The sequence below is a fragment of the Saccoglossus kowalevskii genome, chromosome 13 (assembly GCF_978046115.1).
Source record: "Saccoglossus kowalevskii chromosome 13, keSacKowa6.1, whole genome shotgun sequence".
Lineage (NCBI taxonomy): Eukaryota > Metazoa > Hemichordata > Enteropneusta > Harrimaniidae > Saccoglossus > Saccoglossus kowalevskii.
Genome location: NC_140653.1, coordinates 970830 through 992487, shown reverse-complemented (window position 1 = coordinate 992487; position 21658 = coordinate 970830). Strand labels below are relative to the sequence as shown.

At 39.9% G+C, this 21658-nt stretch overlaps 1 protein-coding gene across 1 annotated transcript in view; it reads left to right on the top strand.

Moving 5' to 3' along the window:
• The window catches only part of LOC146734711 (dolichyl-diphosphooligosaccharide--protein glycosyltransferase subunit KCP2-like), a 42255-nt gene extending 21596 nt beyond the window's left edge, over positions 1-20659 (top strand). The window contains exons 4-5 of the mRNA XM_085506841.1: positions 3452-3518; positions 20456-20659. Coding sequence (XP_085362967.1) covers positions 3452-3518; positions 20456-20567 — 179 coding nt within the window. The 3' untranslated portion in view covers positions 20568-20659. The remainder of the gene's footprint in view (positions 1-3451; positions 3519-20455) is intronic.
• The last annotated feature ends 999 nt before the right edge of the window (positions 20660-21658 follow it).

The following is a 21658-nucleotide window of genomic DNA, read 5'->3' as shown; positions in this document are numbered from 1 at the left end:
CGATGTATATACCCCCACCCTCGATCCTAAGGCAGCCACTTTCAACGCTTAAGGGATCACAGGCGCCGGGATCCAAAGCAACCCTGTTGGCACGTCTCCCCTAGTCCGGCCGAGTGCTGAGTGTGGCGGAGGGCGCTTAGGCGGTGATGATGGGCGGATGTTGGTCAGCCGTGGAGGAGGTCCCCGAATAGGGTAATCTTATGCAAAACACTTCCCGCTGGACCAAACGCTACCCGGTTGGTGTGGTTTCGGGATCAGACCCCAAAGTGTGGTATGAGACCAAACGCCCTCAACCAGATCCTGAGACTCCTTCCCCAGACCCCCGGTACCACAAATTTCTGTTTGGGAAACCGGGTAAATGGGGACGACCGTGTTCCATGGGCGTTATCGCCAGCTCAGTCTGAAACGATCCATCATGCCATGAGGGCAGAGTTCCTGGAGCGCATTATTGTACGCGCCCAGGACTCTTAGACCTTGGAGGCGGAACGCACCAGCCTCCCAGACCAGGCGACACAATTATTGGTGGGCCACCACACAGCTATGTTCGACATCCTCCACTGTCACCTGGCTCTCCTGGCCAGAGCTACTATTGTGCAATGAGACACGGTCCTAGACAAGTGTGTTTTCGCCTGGAAAACTGAGTCAGACTGGACATCTTCCACCCTCAACCGCCAAACCCATGGCCACATATCCCTGTCGCACACAGATTGCGGCTGTGTATTCAGGTTTGGAAGCAGCGATTACTGCAACTGTATTAGAGGTCTATAATACTTTAACTTCCTCAACACAGAGCTTGCAGAGACACCAAGTACGAGCGCATGAGGTCCGTGCGATTGCTAACTCACTAGCGCTAGCTGAACATATACTGAGGGCCGGCTTCTGGAGAACGCAAAACGTCCTCATCAGTTACTACCTAAGAGACACCCAATCCATTTAGGAGGGCTTCTTTAGGTTTGATCCCATCGTAGCGGGTCAGACTCTGGTTGCTCACCCAGCCTGAACGACCACAAGGGTTCCTGCGCATAGGTGATAAGTCGGTCTCAGCTAATGAGCCTCGTTTTAAAATACACACAATTTTTTTATTTTTATCTTTAGAAAGATAAAAATGAATAATATTGATGTACCAATGAATGATTTTTGGCGAGAAAAAAGCAGTCATTTGACAGGCACTTTGAGGTAATACCACAACAACAACATTTACATTTAATGAATTAATGCTCAGGGGTTTTTCTAGAAAAAAATGAACAAGAGGACACAGGCGAGGGAGCAGAGCAAACAAGCTAGCACAGAAACAACATGGTGGATCAACCTGGAAACGCCATATCGGAAGTTTTCTGCACCATTCAATATATTTATGACTTGAAAGTTCAATCAGCAATTCATTAAGAGGGCCCCAGCCGGTTTAGAAAAATCCCTGATGCTATTGAAACTTTCATTAAGTATGATTTTAATCGTACATTAAGTATGATTTAAATCATACAAAATATTTTCTGAAGCAGAAAAAAGAGATTACCTATTTTTTTATATGTGGCACACACACGAACAAAAGTACATGAGGCACAGGTTTTATATAGTACTGTATTCCAGAGCCATAGTTCTGACAAGCACATACCCATGCATTATATGTTGATGATTCAATGTTAAAAATATATGTTATATACAGATATTGTCCATTTTCATGGACATTGAACATGTGTATAAAGGGATCAAAATATTTATTCAGATCAAATGCTGTTCTTGATCCATGATGTACATTAACTGATTGCAATATCAAACTTACAGTTCTCATTTCGTCCAACCTCCACTGCCATACGGCACTGACACAGACACAACTAATATGAAATAAAACCATCTATTCTTGGTAATAGTTGAAAATGATACATCCACATGAACCTGCTCATATGAGATCGAAGGAGTCTCTGTTTTCAGCAGCCGTATACATCTAACTGTATACATCTAACCAAGTTTCTTTGGTGGACCACAAGCTCTGTTCCTTGTTTGCATGTTATCATGTTCACACAATCGCAGACATTATTTGTAAAAGTGCTCTATGAAATGGCACGTTTTCTTGATGTTTTAGCGAGTACTCCGCGGGGTATATAGCTTGTTCTCACATTAGCATAATTTTCCTTTAGTTCACTCATCGCTTTCCCTCATGCATTTCTCGTTCTTTGCTGCTAACTTTTTTGCACTCTAATATGTTGTTATTTTTGTCGTTCTAAACATCAAGTTTATTTTTGATTGACATTCAACGAGATCATTTGAATTTTGGATTTGATGACGGTTCGAATTTATCCATTTTTACAGTGATCAATATTGCATTCGAGTTGAGTTGCTAGTATTTACAAGCCTGATTTACTTTTTTCTTGCGGTGTTTTTCGTCAATGTATTAAATATAAGTGCTTTGGAAAATAGCATAATTATATTGCGTGAGTGAAAAAGTCTGATGAGACTGTGTCACAACATGTTTTATTTATTTCCAACGCGTGTGGTCAGCGCCTCTGATTGAGTTTATTTTTTGAAATGTATCACTGGCTGCATTTGTTTTGTTTTATGTTTTCCTCAACAATTAACTGTTACGAGATCTCTTTCATTTTTCGTCCGGCTGCTGCCAATCCAATAATTCGTCGCCACATGTACTCAGACAAGTGATTAATGGTCACAGTCATTATACTAGTAGTTTAAGTCCAATTGATTTGTAGAAATTCACCTATGCGATGATTATATGTGCAGTTTTGTTTTGCACACCCAGACACAAGCAAAAGTTAACCCGATAGATTTTCTGAACTACAACATTCGCATTACTTAGACAAATTGAGTAAGAGTCATTGTGTTAGTTGCGTTCGCAAATAACAAAGTGTAAAATTATTTTGAGCGTCATTCAGAATAAATTTAGTCAAAAACACACACACAACACAACACAATACACAATACTAGTACTCAATACATATCACGATTGATTGACTAGTTATATAGCTGCTTGAACTACATACACAAGGATGTAAATATGTAAATACAGGTCACAGTTCGACTTGCGTAGCAAACGTTACAATGTGTCAAGTGATTTGAAGGCATCTTTGTCCCCCTTCCCAATACAGAGAAGCAATACGCGTTGTACATGTATTTGGAATCATCATTAAAACCTAAATTTATTACGAATAAAAACATAAATTTATACATACAATATACGATCATCGTTACTCCACTGGTCGGTTGGCAAGCTGACGATGTTTCCATAGCAGGAGCGAGCGAACAAAAGCGAGCAAGCTGAAAAGAAAGCGGTCGGTTTCCGGTCAGGAAAAAAAGCGGAATGAGTACTGTATTTGTTACTTGTTTCGTGCTCTGATTCAAAATGGCTGACTCATTTCAATTCAGCTGACTATTCAATCAATGGGGACTCTTTTATGTCAATGGACAAGGTTTTAATAGTTATGCTATGTATTTCTTACAGTGGCTGTTTGTCTTTTTGCTGCTATGTTTGCATCAGGTCTTGTTCACAGAGTTTGTGTCACAACTTGGTAAGTAAAGCATGAATTATTACATGTATGTTGCAAATAAGATAAAATTATAGTTCCTTCTGAAGTTGAGTTTTTTTTTTCAATTTGCCATGAAATTTGAGCTGCCTGGTGTAGTCCCCCTTCCCAAAAATGATGATGACTGTTATGATTTTGTAATTTGAATAGAGTTATATTCTTGTACAAAAGTATCAAGAGTCATGAAATAACTATGCAAATTAGGCACATGAATTAATTCTCTGCATTTTCACGGCAAATTCAAAATGGGGCATTTTACATTCCAGAATCATACAAAGTCATCACCAGAAGGAAGTGCCTTTACAAGGATTATTCCTTGTTTTTTTCAGATTTAAAACAAAAAGTACAGCATTGAAAACCTAGATCAAAAACAAATGAAAATGTTTACTGTGACAATGATACTCTTTGGATGCGTAGTCTTTTTTATGGTTTTGGTTTTATATTGATTTTTACTCGGAATTTTTGTACAGTTTGCTGCATTTGGTAAATACTGCAATGAGTGCATGTCTGCATTTGCATAAGAATGGAATTAAGAAACATTGTTTTGAAACATGAAAATGGATGACATATTGGTTACCACAAATTGCGCTAATATGCATCCATTTTTGCAATTTCATATGCTGAATAGATTTGTTATATGTATACTAGTCTTCACTATTATGTTTTGAGAATGATATTTGAAAAGGGGTGTACATGGTGATGTAAAGGAAAAAGACATGGCTAATGAGGGCTTTGAATATTAATTTATTTGTCTTGAATTTCATGAACAATGCAAAAAGTACAACAAGTTTAGTTTATACCTTATATATGTATATATATATCACTAACAAATATTTAATTTCTGTCAAATGCTTTACTTTTGCAAGAGACAAATGTTTGTGGAAGTGAAAAGTGAAATTTTGTCTTCGTTTATTGTTGTCAGTTACGTGACCAATTTACATACATGTATCACTTGCTCGACTGCTCATAAATTCTATGTTTGTGGCAGTGCTGTGATTTAAGTATTAATGTCTGCTTAATGTTGTAAAATTTCATTTTAACTTCACTTTCACTCTAACAATTAATATTAAATTTAACCAGAGGGACATTACTTGGGGTTTGCAACTGCGGTGACATGATACCAAGATCCCGTCACAACCTCGCTCTCACATAAGCGTTCCAACTCAGAAAAATGCGAATGCGCATGCCCAAGGTAACTAAAGATACTGGGATGTCCACGTGGATCAAAATAGCTGCCCACGATATGACGGATTACGAGAACTATATTTTCTGTACATTTTCGATGTATTACATTTTTCACTATGATAGTGGCAAGAAAAGTTTTGTTTTTTCATTACAAACCTTGAACATTGATATGTGTCATGTCAGAAGGTCGTAGCCTCAGTCTCGCTATCTACGAGAAGAGACTTGAATGGGATCTTGACATGATGTCACCATACAGTATTATGCGAGTTGCAAACCACAAGTAATGTACCTTTGATTTCACTAAATTGTTTTTGTCTTTGAATCATTTTAAAAATATTTATTGAGGGTTTTCATTTGATGCATTATGTACAGGGTGATGGAAGATTTCGTCGTACTCACTGGCTATATAAATATAGTACAAAAACATTCTGTATATTACCTTCAATTCTAGAGAGATAGTATTTCTATTAGTTTGTTATTCACAAAATGTTCCATCTCTTAAACTGGTGGCCACTAGAGGACGCTAATCTATTTGCACTACTGTAGAATACTTTATTTTCGCTTGGAATTTATTCTCGCTGAAGGGATGATTCCGTGAAAATAAAATCCAGCGAATATACTTTTTTTTCTATATATTTCACATTAAACTCATCAAAAATCAGTGAAAATAAGTTCTATACAAAATGCCCAAAAAACCTTTTTAGCGAAAATTAATTCCAGCGAAAATAAAGTATTTCTCAGTATGTCATAAAATGATTCCATCCTAGAGTAGATAATTTGCACCTAATTTCATACTTCTACCCCAAAGTTCACAATGTTGTTTTTTTGTGCTTATCCACCGGACTAATATTATAACACTTATAATATTAATCAAAAATTAGTGGATAAACATTACTGAATAAACACTCGCGTGTGTGAAGTACACAATATCTCATGAACCAATTATCAGATTTTAATGAAACTAGGTGCATAGATGCTTTGGAATAATGCACAGACCTGATTCGGTTTTGGTTAATTTCCTAATTTGCTTATTAATAAGTCCATTTTAAGCATTTTTTAAACTTGCATGTAAACATGTTATGAAACTTGCCAGACCTGATTGGTTTTTTAGTTGTTGTAATCAGTGCATATCAATTATCTGATTTGCATATTAATTAGCCTATTTTAACCATTCAACAGATTTTAATAAAATACATCTATGTTTCATAGACTTGGTCAAAATAAGATATATTTCAATGATTTTTGCATCCGATTTTGCTGTATGTGTACTGATGATGTGTTTCTAATATAGTAAATAAAGTATTCCTTGTTTTTACTCTGTTTCCAATACCTTCAGAACACAGGATTTCTTTCTAAGCTTTGTTTGATTCAATTTTCCCAAGGACGAGTAGCAAAACAGTTTTTATTTTGGCCTATATATAAAGAAAATATTCTTTTCTCAATATATAGTTTACTACATCACCTACCAGAAAGTCTGTGGAAATAATAAATTCCATTTATTACTTGTAGGCTAACTACAGCCCCAATCGGAAACTATTAGGGAATATACCCTGTTCACAAAGAACACCTTAGAGTAGCATTCCCTATAGGAAAAAAGGCCACGCAAACGAGGCGTGAACCGATATTCCCTTTTTTGCAGACTCTAATATAATGCCTAAATCTCAAAAAAAGTTGAAGAACGTCCCGCCTCAGACGGAACGTAGGACATGATCTTCCTGCTATACGCTTATGCCCGAGTGGGATTCCCATATGTGCTGTCACTCCTGCCTTAATTGCGTCAGGGACTCCGGGGTTTGTCTTGAAGTTATTTGTGATTTGTGGGACCATAAAATGTGGCTCATGTGCAAAGCAGGGTGGAAGGCGGAAGGCAAGCGATTGAAGGCTGGTGGAGATCGCGGAAAGAAGGGGAAATTCCTTACTGATGCTAGCTCCAGTGTGTCGGCTTCTAAGAGTGAGAAATTATTCTCTACTACGCTTGGTGGTCACCGCGAGTCTCGCCTCCGTTCGACAGCTGAGAATTTGGTAGAGTTGTCACGATCTGACTCCCTGCTCGAGGTGGCGGTATCGCCGATTGAGTAAAGGCCGCCGGAAAAGTTTACCGCTGAGGTAACGCAAAGGGCGGTCGATAGTGCACCGATGGTAGATCTCAATTCTCCCAACGTGGAGTGGGCTTCCCCATTGGATATTACCGAGGCTAATGAACATCGGTCAACCGCTTTTGCGGTGAGATCGGAGTTCCCGGTCACCACAGCGACTGATGTTGATAAACGGCATGTTCCCTCTGGGGTGCCGACATCGGCACTGAGCCCCGGGGTGGAATCGGCATTTCTTTTAGAGATCAAACTGGTTCAATCCACCGGTATCCACCGACGCAGCCTGATTGCATTGCGCAATCACAGGGATAGGCTCAGTTGCCTCCCTGTACCGGTACAAGTCAAGGTGGAAAACTACTTTCCCAGGGTGAAGAGATGGCTTGGACAGTCTGGATGCATAGTCTGGCTTCAAAAGTCAACTCCCTTCTGCAGTCTCAGGGTAGGACTCAGGAGAACCTAGGGGGGTAAGTCAGGTGGAGGGGGCAGGCGGAGATATTGCCTGTACCCTCACCACCAGGGCTAGGGTCAGGTGTGTTCCTTTCTCCCAGTGATCTCTCCTTTAGAGGGTCAGTGAGGGGACAATTCACATCAGTGGGAAGGGGAGCGCCCACTTCTATTATAGAAAGGACCGCCTTACGCGTTCTCGTCCATATTCCCCACACCCCCCTCAGGCACAGGCTAACCAGACATTGTTTCCTGCATCTTCCCAAACCGCGCAGTGTTCCCTCTTATGACTCTGCGAGGGGGGGGGGACTCCAGTGTTGGTACCCCTGGACAGGGTGGTACGCTACCCTCTTATGGGGCACAGCGACCACTTCCCCGACTGGAAGGGGGGGCGAGCGTTTTGTCGTTTCTCGTCCCCACTTTGGCGGGGCAGTCACAGGATACCCAAACAACCGGAGCCCAGCTGCCCCTTACTAATATGCAGTTAAGATCGCAGCTTGTGAACCGTGCAGTGATGGCCGCGAGACTCTTGTTTCGCACTGGGCCAGTGGTAATTGACCAGCACCAGAGCCTATTAGTGCATAGGGCTTTACGGGCGAAACTTAGACCCATCAATTTTTTAGAATGGGTTTCTCTAGCGTTAGAGCATCAGCTCCCCTTGCTAAGTTCCGACCGTCTGGATGTTCAGCAACTAACCTCGATTCTCGGGCAGATGGGCCAGTTCCTGGCGGTGCAGAGAGTCGCTATGTGCGATATCCTGCAAGTCCATACTGCCCTCTTGGCAGGAGCGATTTCGGCTGAGCGTGAGGCAGTTCTTGGTGTATGCGCCTATCCTACTCCAGCGGGAGGCGAGTTTGATCTTCTGCGGAGAAGGCCTTGGGGGCGTGACCGGCTATTTGGTGGCCGGTTAGTGGATGCGGTGAACGGTTTGGCGGTTGCGGAAGATGGTACACCGTGGTATCTCAGATTCCCTATAGAGGGCAAAATCTACAAGTTTACCGCCCTTACTTTCGGCCTGTGCACGGCACTGTATGTCTTCACCAGAGTGCTAAGACAGGTGACCCAGCTGCTACACCGGTCGTCATACCTCAACGACTGGTTAATACACAACCGAGACAGGGAGGTCTTAGTGGAGCATGTGCGGTTAACGCAGACGCTCCTGCACGAGTTGGGCTTTTTAATAAATATTGCCAAGTCCAACCCTATACCGTCCCACAGCCTAGTGTTTCTGGGTATGCAGTTTGACACGGAGAAAGGGCGTGTTCGCCCCTCTCAGGAGCTATGCGGCTCGCTTGTAGAGCTCGCCAGCCAACTCCGGTCGACGGGATCGGCGTCAATGCGCGAACTGATGCAGCTTATTGGCAAAATGACGTCAGTTCGTCGTCTGGTTGTGTTAGCAGCTCTCCTGTCTCGTCCGATTCAGAGGTGCTTACTGGACTACAGAGTCCATATGCGGAACTTGACTTTCAGGGTTCAACTGTCGGATCAAGCGATGGCGGCCCTCCTTTGGTGGCAGGACGCACAGACGGGTGTACCTCTAGATCCGACGACCCCTTCACTGACTCTCAATACAGATGCGTCGCTCCAGAGATCGGGTGGTCATCTGATGGACCTTCAGGTCCAGGGGATTTGGCCGCCCACATATTGGGACCGCCACATCAATTGGTTGGAGTTGCAGACCGTCCTACTGTCTCTGAAACATTTTCAGGAAGTCGCACACCACCACAGAGTCTTGCTTCAGACAGACAACAGCTCAGTAGTGTCGTACATCAACAAGAAGGGGGGGACTCGTTCCCCCATGTTGTCAAAGCTAGCGGAGGAGATTCTCCTTTGATGCCTGGAGAACCAAGTGGAGCTATCGGCTCACCACCTTCCGGGGATACGCAACAGTGCCGCGGACGCCCTCTCGAGACGTATTCGGTTCAAGAACACCAAGTGGCAGATCCCCCAATGGGTGGCGGACAGGCTTTTTCGTCTCTGGGACGGTCCCCGGATAGATCTGTTTGCCAATCACCAGAACGCCAAGCTCCCCAACGTACGTGTCACTCCTCCTGGAGACGAGCACATTTGCCACGGACGCTCTATCGATCTCTTGGAGCCACATAGACGCTTACGCATTTCCACCCTTCCATCTGGTGCACCAGGTGTTGGAGAAGTTACGACTCGAGCCCACCTGTATTCTTACATTGGTGGCGCCCAGTTGGCCAGTGAAGATCTGGTTCCCGTTGTTACTGGAACTTCTAGTCGAGTCGCCAGTGGAGCTGCTGGATCTGTTGTCCCAGCCGGACGGCATGCTATCAATGAGCTCCGCGTTATTTCATCTTCACGCGTGGAGGGTATCGATAAACTCGTGCAAGCGCAAGGCTTTTCTGCAGAGATGTCCAAGTTCCTCGCTTCGGCACAGTCGGACGGCACCAGACGGTTGTAGGAATCCAGATGGAAATTGTACTTGGTGATTGGTGTAACAGAAGGAAGATTGATCATCTCAGTCCCTCTATTAGCGAGGTAGCCAATTTTTCCCTTCATTTGTTTAATCAAGGGAAATCTATATCGACAATTCTTGGATATCGGTCGGTTTTATTCCCACTTTTATCAGAATCTGCTGGACTGAAACTGGCTTCTAGCTCTATTATGAATCAACTATTTAAGTCTTTCCGCTCGAAGAGGCCACGCGCCAGGGGGCTTACAAATCCTCCTGACTGGGACTTGTCGTTAGTTCTGTTGGCGTTACGACACTCACCTTCGAGCCTATGGATAAGGCAGACATGAAGTATGTCACTATAAAAACAGTTTTCCTTTTGGCTCTGGTAGGCGGCGCTCAGAGATAGGCGCACTGTCCTTTAGTGACGGTTGTGCCTCCTTTATGAACTCGCAGGTTATTCTAAAGACTCGGCTGGGCTTTCTTGCCAAGAATCAAATCCCAGGGCGTGACCCTGAGCCGATCGTCATTCCACGCCTCACTAACATGGTGGGCAAGGAGGATCGTCAGGAACGGATTCTATGCCCGGTTCGAGCGCTGAGCTGGTACTGCGATCGCACCAAGATGTCTAGGGGCAGTGAGAATGTTTGTCTGTTATGGGCGGGGCAAACAGAGCCACCCTGCTTTGAATATCACCATTTCGCGGTGGATTGTTGATACGGTCGTGGAAGCGTATAGGTTAACTGCTTCTTCATCGGTTCGTTTGGAACGCCACCAGGTGAAGGCACACAAGGTGCACGGGGTAGCTAACTCATTGGCTTTGATGTCTGGGACCTTACTCGAGCGGGTGCTTCGAGCAGGGTTCTGGAGATCTCAGAATGTCTTCATTAATTATTACCTGAGAGACCTTCAAGCACTGCAGGAGGGCCTCTACAGGTGGGTCCAGTGGTGACGGGTCAGACTGTGTTCATTGACCCAGCCCGCACCACCAAGGGGGGGCCTATGCGCGAAAGCGTTAGAGATAGTGCCTTCAGCCGAAACCAGCCTCCTTTGCTTGACGCTACCAGTTTTCGTTAAGCACTATCGAACCCTGGCAATATACTGTTTTGATGCATTACAATTGTTGGGGCCCTATTTATTGTTCAGTTGACCGGCTTTAGTACATGTAGCCTTCTTAAATTGGGGGGTTCATCCTTGGGCACTGGTCCCTAAAGAGTCATCTAATTCGTTTTATCCTGGGACTAGACTCCTTGTTGGTGAGGAGCTTTAGATTTCTCAGTTTTTGTTTTTGGACCTTATATATATTTCAGCTGTCAGAACTACCCCACCTTCGGTGAGCGTGATGCTCTGCCTACGAGTAATAAATGGAATTTATTATTTCCACGGACTTTCTGGTAGGTGATGTAGTAAACTATTAGGGTTTTACAAACGTTTGTTTACTTAATCATACCTACCAGAAAGTCTGTGGAACCCGCCTACCTCCCCACAAGCTTCCGGCGGCCCGTTGTGGCAGCGGAAACGTTTTGTGGGAATATCGGATCCCGTCTCGTTTGCGTTGCCACCGCGTGCGCGGGGTGGCCCCTTAGGAGAGGCCTTTTTTCTATAGGGAATGCTACCCTAAGGTGTTCTTTGTGAACAGGTTATATTCCCTAATAGTTTCCGATTGGGGCTGTAATCTGTAGTTAAGCCTACGAGTAATAAATGGAATTTATTATTTCCACAGACTTTCTGGTAGGTATGATTAAGTAAACAAATGGGTTTGTACAACCCTAATATTATATAATTTAAGTAATTTTTCAATGCTATGAAATTCATGTCTTTATACAAATTGCTCCAAGCTCAGATGAAGAAACCTACGTGTACTGTACTCATTTCGCCCACAAGCTTCCGGATTTCGCTCGTCATTTTTTCTTTCGCTTTGTTCAATTCGACCGGACAATTTCTTTTTTTTTTACACTGCGCAAATCCGAAAGTATCCGCTCACGCACTCACTCGCCTGACATCGCAACTGCCCGCATTTACAGTTCATTACCTATTCTTTCATGTACAAGTGTATAATTATTGTTTTTATGATGTTAAAAGAAGAATAAATACAATCCGACAGTTTAAAAAATACGGTGGATCACACTGCCATATAAAATTGGTAATAATACATACGTGTAGTAATAACATGTGAAATCAAATACGGCGCTGACACAGACACAACTAATATGAAATAAAACCATCTATTTTTGGTGGAGAGCGAAAAATTTCTATTGTAGAGTACGGTATTCGTTGAGTAACTGTGTGTAGGGTGACGGTTGCCATGCACGCATGGTTTGTGTTTAACACGGGTCAAGCCAGGATCTCGCCAGCCCAACGTGAGTGCCGGTCGGTCATGAATATTAATGAGCTATATGAATATTAATTAGCAATGAATATTAATGAGTTCGGTGGCAGTGCAAATATTTTTGGAATTTAGGACATTATGTTTCACAATTTAGAAGAGTTTGAATTTGAAAATGAAATATATTCAAAATGCGAATGCTGCAGACTAAAAAACAGAAACAAATAAATTATTGTTGCAATATTAATGTTTACGATCTTATTTACTCCAAAAACATTCTCTTTCAAAAAATCGACCACTTAATTATTTGACGTATTGTTGTAATTTATTATTCGTATCATCAATTTCTAAAACATATATACAAAGTATTCACAGTAATGAATGAACAAATAAAACTTTCAAAGGTACGACGTGACATAACTTACTTCGTGATGTTATACACCGATTATACCAACAATTCCTCTTACTCAGTCATGATGCCAAGCAAAAAATGTTCTTCCTTTTTTTTTTGATATGAAGTAAAAGTAAAATTTTACTAAGCTTTACCGTATCGATCGCTTCGGTAAAATACACAGACCCGCCATGATGTTTGTGACGTATTAGTTGACTGGCATGTGTATGCCGCATGGTAATGCCGGTAGAATCGGAAGTTTTCCGAAAGGTAGTAATTATAAAAATTACAATGTCGTAGCACGATGTGTTGGCATTGATTTCAGTTGAAAACAGCATGATGGTTTTCGAAACAGGTGATTAGCAATTTTAAAAGGTAAAATAGGTCTTGAAAGAAGAGTTTTTACATGATTCGCGATGATAACAGTTAAAATGAATTTTACCAATTCACTGATTGTGAACTCCGCTTTGACCATGTTACATCGAGGTGGAATTGATTTTGAAAGAATTTTAGGTTTAAATCTAAAGACTGTGTCTATCGCAACAAGTATTTACTTACAAACAAAGAGGTGCTAATTTCACAAAATTGACTAGCTGCTACATATCGTGCAACTAGGTCTATTGTTTACAAATTATAATCCACGACTGGCAGAATGCGTGTCGGTCGGCACATAAATTATAATAACAATCGGACAATAGTCTTGGTCGGAAGCATTTCAGTGGTAGTCGCTAATTTTAAGTGCCGGTCGGGGCCGACCAGCGTGGCCAGATCCCTGGTCAAGTTGTAGTTTAATAAATTTGTTTAAGGTAGAGATGCAGTTTATTTGTGAATTTCAATCAAAAATAGTTTTTTTCGTTTTTTTATATAGATTTTTATCTAAAGAACATTCTGTGAAAATTTGACCAATAATTTCTTATTGGAACACTGTTAAAATTGCTGTTTATTTTCTGGTTAAAAATAAAAAACACTCACACGTGGCAATGTTTATGTCCCATTGCCTAATTTGCATGAGTAAGCAAATAACAGGACCTTTGATTGACAAATCGAGATTGTACGGGTCATAGTTCATTCAATTCGCACGCATGTGCAATTATTCTCAAATCAGTTATCGCTCTCTAGCAAACCAAACATTATATTTCCTCAGCGTTTTTTCCTAATTTTTATCATTACATTATGCGTGGTGTAAAAAGAATGAGAGGTAGAAAGAAGATACAGATGATTTCTATGTCGGAAGAGGCAAAAGCTACACTGAAGGCATCAGCCCGCCGAACGAAAAACAAAATCGATGTGAGCGTCCAAACGTGACTTTCCCTGAAGGCGTGAATCCGAGTTTCTGATTGATTGAGAGATTTTATTTTTAAATAATTGTTCTCAAAAAATAAACTGAGCATGTGAAGAATAATTTAACATTGTTTACTAAGTTTTACCGTAGTCATTGACGCCTATTCAAGAGTATGATGTTTATTGTGACTAGCGTGAATGGGTAAGCTTCGTTTCGACAATGAGCTGTTATCACTGTAGACCCTATTTTTGGCATCAGGAATTATTGAAATGTCCACAAATGACGCCAAAATACACCTTAAAAGTCCTATTTTATTTTTTTCTAAATCCCATTCCGAATTTACGGCAGAATCTGGTCCCTCAAATAATGGACATGTGAGCTTTGATTCTAACCGCATATATTGCACTGGGTCGGGGAGATACAAACTTTCGTGTATCTTTTGTCCAATGGGTACCTGTACTTCGATCATTCGCAAGTTTTGCTCGGTGGTGCGAGACAGCTTTGTTTGCAATCGGACGAACTCTGTTTAATTCAATGAAGCAAACAACTGACAATGCTACAAGCCGGTAGGCTGGTTGGCGATCCGCTCCGCTCAAAAACAAGCAACATGTTTTTTGGCTGTTTCCATGGTGACATAAACGTGAAGCTGACGTCGGTTTATAACTAATACGAAGTTCGCAAACACCATTCAGTCTTTAGAAGTCACTTAGTTTAGTACTAGGACCACAGTTACTCTCTCCTAGTAGAGTGACTGTGCTAGGACGTATTCTGCTGTTACATTTATTATTTCCAACCGTTTTGCGATAGCATTTTTTAGAATGAAGCGTTTCCCGGAAATGCTGGAAAGCGAAATAATGAAATAACGAAATGGTAAATATTTACCTAAATTGCAGTGTGTTGACCTTCATAACAATATACTTCATAATGCAAAACACTAGTCACAGTGAGTAATTTAAATATACGACTCCTAATCGAAAAATATGACCACAGTCCAGAATTTCAGACGGATATTAAGCAACCTAAGAGCATATCAGAAGCATTTACTCTAAAATATAAAAAAAGAACTGCAGTCAAAAGTCAAGAATGCCAGCAAATAAAGGACTCTATCCCACAATCCTTTGTGCGCGTTATTACGGACACGCGCAAAAAACTGTACCACGCTTGTCAAATCTGGGTCAAATATACAGTACGCTACTATCTTGCCACAGATTGTTTAGTAGTGGAGTGTTCGGTGACCATTGAATTATCCCGTGATTCATATTTTATGTGTATTAATTTATTCATCAATTTTCGTGACTGACAGTACTGCCCAAATTTTAGTCAAAAAACGCAACTGGTGAAACAGAAGAGCATCGCCAGGCGATGGACACAGGGCTTTTTGGCAACGACCGCATAGAGGTCAAAATACGCGTTCTATTTTTACGCGTTAAATTTGGCTCTTCCCTTTCGCCCCCTCCGGAATGTTCTACTTTTGCAGCCTAATAGCAGGTTTTTCGAAAAACATCTAAAAACACAAGAATTAGTAGAAATGTTCCTGTTTTGGGCGGATTATTGATAGAGAATAATGTCTTTATTACAAAAATGCTGAAAAACCGTGAGTTGTTGCCTTAGTTATTTTTTTATTGGCGAAAAACTGCGAACTCGGCAAATTTGGTTGCACAACTTCCCTTTATCATATACACCCAGCGACACCGATGCCAGCTGACTGTGTACAAAACTGGTAGGAGGTAATACATTGGGGGCGAAAGTATTCAAAAATCAGTTTTTGGATGTTGCAATGGCAGTGGTGGGCCAGGATTTTTTTCCAATTAGTGACGGCACGGCCTACCTGTGAAGTATGAACAAAACCAGCCGAGCCGTTGCTGGTGAAAAGTTACCCCAACTTTGAAAATGAAAACAGATATCAAAAATTCAAATGGTAACTTTGTGCCCACACTCAAGCTGAGTAGAATGAGCTATGTTTGAAGTATTTTATCCCAAATTTGTAGGAGGAGATACATTTGGCGCGAAGCTATCCAAAAATCAGTTTTTTGGCTGTTGCTATGGCAACGGTGGGCCAAAAAATTTTTCCAGATTTTTCCTTATAACTAGGGTTAAGGTGTGACCTACCTGCCAAGTTTGAACGAAATCGGCCAAGCCAAAAAAATCACAGAAGAAATAATACGTGAACACTGGAACACTGGAAATGTACACACACAGACACACACACACACAAAACGACAAAAGTGATTATAAGGGCAATCCTAGCGGAGCGGATCGCCAAAAATAAATTGCAGAGGTACGCTAAAATTAATTGAAAACAAGCAAATAATTTCAATGAAAAATAAATCACAGAGAGAGGTAACTTGATACATTAACAACTCTTTTGACACGCTGACCGCTTCTCCGCGTCTGATGTTTTGTTTTCCTTGTCATGATACTTACTGATTGATGATTTTGTTTTGATTTTTGAGTTTTTTAGCCTGCAACTCGGCCACGACCTTTGCTTTTTCCGTGAAAAATGGGGAAGTTTACGTCAACTTGACGGACATTCCATTTTTCAAAACTAACGAACACACTGTTTAGCACTCCTATTTTTTTCATTTGCTGATTTCTATTCAGAAAAATTCGACCGCTCGAAAATGCACCTTAATTTTGCACTCTTAAAACACTAATTATTTAAAACCGGTCGAAATTTTAAAACTTTTACGTTAGTAGCTGGAGCTCTCTTTTTGCAGGCAACCATCGCCGGTAGTACAACAGCATGTTCTGTACGTACATCCGTGCGCTGATTGTCTGCAATTGTCTAAGAAAATCCCTGAATAAGGCGTTACCAAAATCGGAAAAAATAAAAAATTGCCTCCTTAAAAAACAAATATGTTGCAGTGGGAAAAATGGGATTGGAAACGCTGAACAAAACTTCTGTGCCTCGCGTTTCGATTCTAGGATTACGTGATTATTCATTATTCTACGTTCACTTCCTGGAGTTGGTTCTCAATACTACATAAAAATCTGTCAAGGATAAATAATTTAATATCCCACTTTGTACTCTTCACGGTAAACCATAGGCTCTGAAATACTCGTGGATTTTTTATTGAAAATACATCGAAGAGAAGCCATGATGTTTTGATCGTGATAAAAGGTCACCTTCCTAGGACCGCCCCCTGTTTAATAATTCATGAGATGACGTCATATTTACTGGGCATTGACACGTGTTTTACCGACCCCATCAAAACACTGGTATGAATGACGTGTTTCTGATTTATATATTCAAGAGCAGTTGTTCTGGTCCAACGATTTTACATAAAATGTCTATGTCTATACGTTAACTTTCAATTTCAATAGTCTAGAAAGTATGACAAAGCAGTAATTCCCGGTTTAACGCGCAAATATGCAAATTAGCCTTTTTCTCGTCTTCTATTTTTGGTGAATTCTTGGGTTTTAAATTAAAATAGCTCATGGACGCTTTGGCCATTTGCCTCGAAATTTTCACACATTATTGACAAGGTGTTCCCCCTTCAAAATGCGTCCGGACAGTTTATTACAACGAGTGGAACAAAAATAACAAGTCCGCAATTAACATGGATATATAAATTATGCAAAAATAGAAATAAGTGAACTTTGAGATCATGCTGTGCAACTTTGAAAGCCGTTAGAGAGATGAGTGGACGCATTTGAATTAGTAGTATACCAAGGTATCCAGTGATGTAATTTTACCCACAAACGGACTTGAAGTTTTTAAGCTAATTTTTTTTAAACCACTTTTGTCCAAAAAAGCATATTTTTGACCCAAAATCAAAAACGCATTCTGGATATTTAAAATAAAGACACGTTTTACAAAGTTTGTATAATAAGCTTTCAGAAAATATATAACATGTTGGATATATAATACCATCTTCATTGTCTAATTACTCAATTAAAAAAGCAAGCCAAATGAACTGCATTACTACCTTAATTCATAACAATTGAAGAATATCTGCAGGAATAGTAAGACTATGAAAAAAAACACCAATCGATTGTTATAGAATGTTTGTACTGTACAATTTGTCAAACAAATACAATACTTGCAAATGTGATGTCGGCCAGCACCCATCTTACTTGTCCAAAATTGTCGAAGCCGACATCAATGGAGATCGCGTTTTTTAACTGGGCGGCTGGCAAGCGGCCTAACATGTTACATAAACTTGTTGAATTACAATTATGATTTTTATTTTTGCACACAATGTCTCGTTATAAAATAAAGGATTCAAATTTTGCAGGGTATTCCGTTTTGCGAACTTTGGGCGAAATACCAGGAGCTGTACATAGTTCACTTACAGCCAAAACATAGTCAGTTTGGACATTAGGTTGTGAGACGCGACAAAACAAACGCTGCCAGTGGTAGATTTCAGAAATAAAAGACAAAATAAACTCAATAAAAGGTGCTGACCACACACGTTGGAAATAAATAGAACGCGTTGCAATGAGGAATTGCACCTGCATCTTAACGACGTCTCCGATCATGAGCACTGAGCAGGGTTTGCCGCGTCTTGGAAAAATTGAAAGTTAAAAAGGAATCAGTGTCGGGGAACCATTGACAATGTTTGCATGAAAAATCCCACACGAAAGTTCGTTTTTTTTTTTTTTGGCGTATCTTTAGGAATACTCTGTTACAAACACTATGGTACCTGAATCCCTATTAATTCATAAATATGATTCGGTAAAGGTCAATTTCCTGCAATTCTTCAAGATAGCCTTGAGTGGAGATTAAATTTGCCTCCGAAAAGCTTCCTAACGATGACCTGGAAGATTGCCATGATTGAGTGCCACAATTTCTGTTTTAAGATTTATTCAGTATAATAATACAAATGAACACCCCAACAGAGGTGGACATACAGTTTTAGCAACCCAAAGAGCTCATTGTCAACCAAGGCAAAGCACTACGATAAGGAATTTCTTTTCCCAATAAATAATAATAATAATAAAAGATTTCCCGTTCCCGACATTATGAAATTCTTTCGTCTTTTGAGGGGAAAAACCCTGAAAAAAAATGATTTTGACAAGATAATTTAGAAATTTATATCAAGGAAAATTCATAAGGAAATGTATTCCACATGTACCTATAAATTATTTTCATAATTACTGATTACACACGAATATTACATCGTGCCTTTTATTTGTCTTGAATTGTGACTGAAAGCTGGATGAAATTACAAACTATGTAGTGTGTTCGAAAACTCGTGTATAAACAATAACTTTAATAAATATCATTTTACTTGGTTAAAAATATTGTATTTTTCTACATAAAAACAAAAGTATTTCACAATGTTGAAAACGGAAAGTCTTTATTATTGTAGTGTTGTTGGTAATAGTTGAAAATGATACATCCACATGAACCTGCTCATATGTTTTCAACAGCCGTATACATCTAACTGCGTCATCGTTAAGTTTCCTTGTGGAACATGAGCTCTGTTTCTTGTTTGCACGTTATCATGTTCACACAATCGCACACATTATTTGTAAGGGTGCTCTATGAAATGGCACATTTTCTGGATGTTTTAGTGAGTACTCCGTGGGGTATATTGCTTGTTCTCACATTAGCATAATTGTCCTTGAGTTCACTCATCGCTTTCGCACATGCATTTCTTGTTCTTTGCTGCTAACTTTTTTTGCACTCTAATATGTTGTTGTTTTTGTCGTTCTAAACCTCAAGTTTATTTTTGATTGACATTCAACGAGATCGTTTGAATTTTGAATTTGATGATGGTTCGAATTTATTCACTTTTACAGTGATCAACATTACGTTCGAGGTGTTTTTCGTCAATGTATTAAATATAAGTGCTTTGGGAAATAGCATAATTATATTGTGTGAGTAAAAAAGTCTGATGAGACTGTGTCACAACACATTTTATTTATTTCTAACGCGCGTGATTGCGTTTATTTTGTATTTTTATTTTCGAAATGTATCACTGGCTGCGTTTGTTTTGTTTTATGTTTTCCTCAACAATTAACTGTTACGGGATCTCTTTCATTTTTCGTTCGGCTGCTGCCAATCCAATAATTCGTCGTCGCATGTACTCAGACAAGTGATTAATTGCCACAGTCATTATACTTGTAGTTCAAGTCCAATTGATTTGTAGAAATTCAGCTATGCGATGATTATATGTGCAGTTTTGTTTTGCCCACCCAGACATGAGCAAAAGTCAACCGATAGAATTTCAGAAAATACAGCATTTGTATTACTTATGCAAATTGAGTGAGGGTCATAGTGTGACAAAGTGTTAAATTATTTTGAGCGTCATTCGGAATAAATTTAGTCAAAATCACACACAGAAACACACACACAAATACTAGTACTCAATACATATCACGATTGATTGACCAGTTATATAGCTGCTTGAACTACGCACACAAGGACGTAAATATATTAATACAGGTCACACTTCGACTTGCGTAGCAAACGTTACAATGTGTCAAGTGATTTGAAGGCGTCTTTGTCCCCCTTCCAATTACAGAGAAGCAATACGCGTTGTATTTTGAATCATCATTAAAACCTAAATTTATTATGAATAACAACATATTAAAGTTTATGGCAAGCGGACAACGTTTCTGAAGCCAGCCATAGCAGGAGCTAGCGAACATAAAGAAAAAGTGGTTGGTTTCCGGTCGGAAAGCAGCGAGCGGTCAGAAATTAAGTGATAATCGGTCGGAATAAAAACGATAAAAGCAGGAGGTTGGGCGGAATTAGTACTGTAGTACATGTTACTTGTATATTTTTTTTATCGACAAGCAGTTCTGTACTTATTTTTTTGTTTCTCTTACAGCTTCATCTTTTCAGTGATAGCTCTGTACTACATAAACAAAATCTCAAGTTCTATGTATGCTCCACCAGTGACTCCTGTCAAACCACAGCAAGAAAGGAAAAAGAGGAGATAAAAGCACCATGGGTTTCATAAATGATTTTTTTTTTGAATTATTAACTGTGATTGTGAGAAATTAAAATCATTGTTGTTTTGTCATTAACTATATATACAGTATTGTTTTCTTTGTTGTCATTCCCAAATTCATTCTTCTAGTTCAGATGAAGAACATAGTAAGTACATGTACATTGACTTTTTGGAGTTTTAGACAGACAGAACTCAATATTAATTTGTTAGGCAAATTATATGTAAAATAGACTACATGTTGTATGTTGATTACATTAATGTCAGATGCCATAGTACATCTTTTGTTGTCAGAAAGCAAAATTTCTGTCAAAACAATAATTTAGGACGTTTCATGCGCACCTACCCCCAATAGGTATTTGCAATTTCATTTATTGTCACCATAAAAATAGTTTGTAGTTAGGAAAAGTTAAAAATGTGTGACACTGGGGTCAGTTCGTAGTTAGGAAAAGTTAAAAATGTGCGACACTGGGATCAGTTTGTAGTTAGGAAAAGTTAAAAATGTGTGACACCGGGGTCAGTTTGTAGTTAGGAAAAGTTAAAAATGTGTGACACCGGGGTCAGTTTGTAGTTAATAAAAGTTAAAAATGTGTGATACTGGGGTCAGTTTGTAGTTAAAAAAAGTTAAAAATGTGTGACACTGGGGTCAGTTTGTAGTTAGGAAAAGTTAAAAATGTGTGACACTGGGTCAGTTTGTAGTTAGGAAAAGTTAAAAATGTGTGACACCGGGGTCAGTTTGTAGTTAGGAAAAGTTAAAAATGTGTGACACTGGGGTCAGTTTGTAGTTAGGAAAAGTTAAAAATGTGTGACACTGGGGTCAGTTTGTAGTTAGGAAAAGTTAAAAATGTGTGACACTGGGGTCAGTTTGTAGTTAATAAAAGTTAAAAATGTGTGACACTGGGGTCAGTTCGTAGTTAGGAAAAGTTAAAAATGTGTGACACTGGGGTCAGTTTGTAGTTAGGAAAAGTTAAAAATGTGTGACACTGGGTCAGTTTGTAGTTAGGAAAAGTTAAAAATGTGTGACACCGGGTCAGTTTGTAGTTAAGAAAAGTTAAAAAAAGTGTGACACTGGGGTCAGTTTGT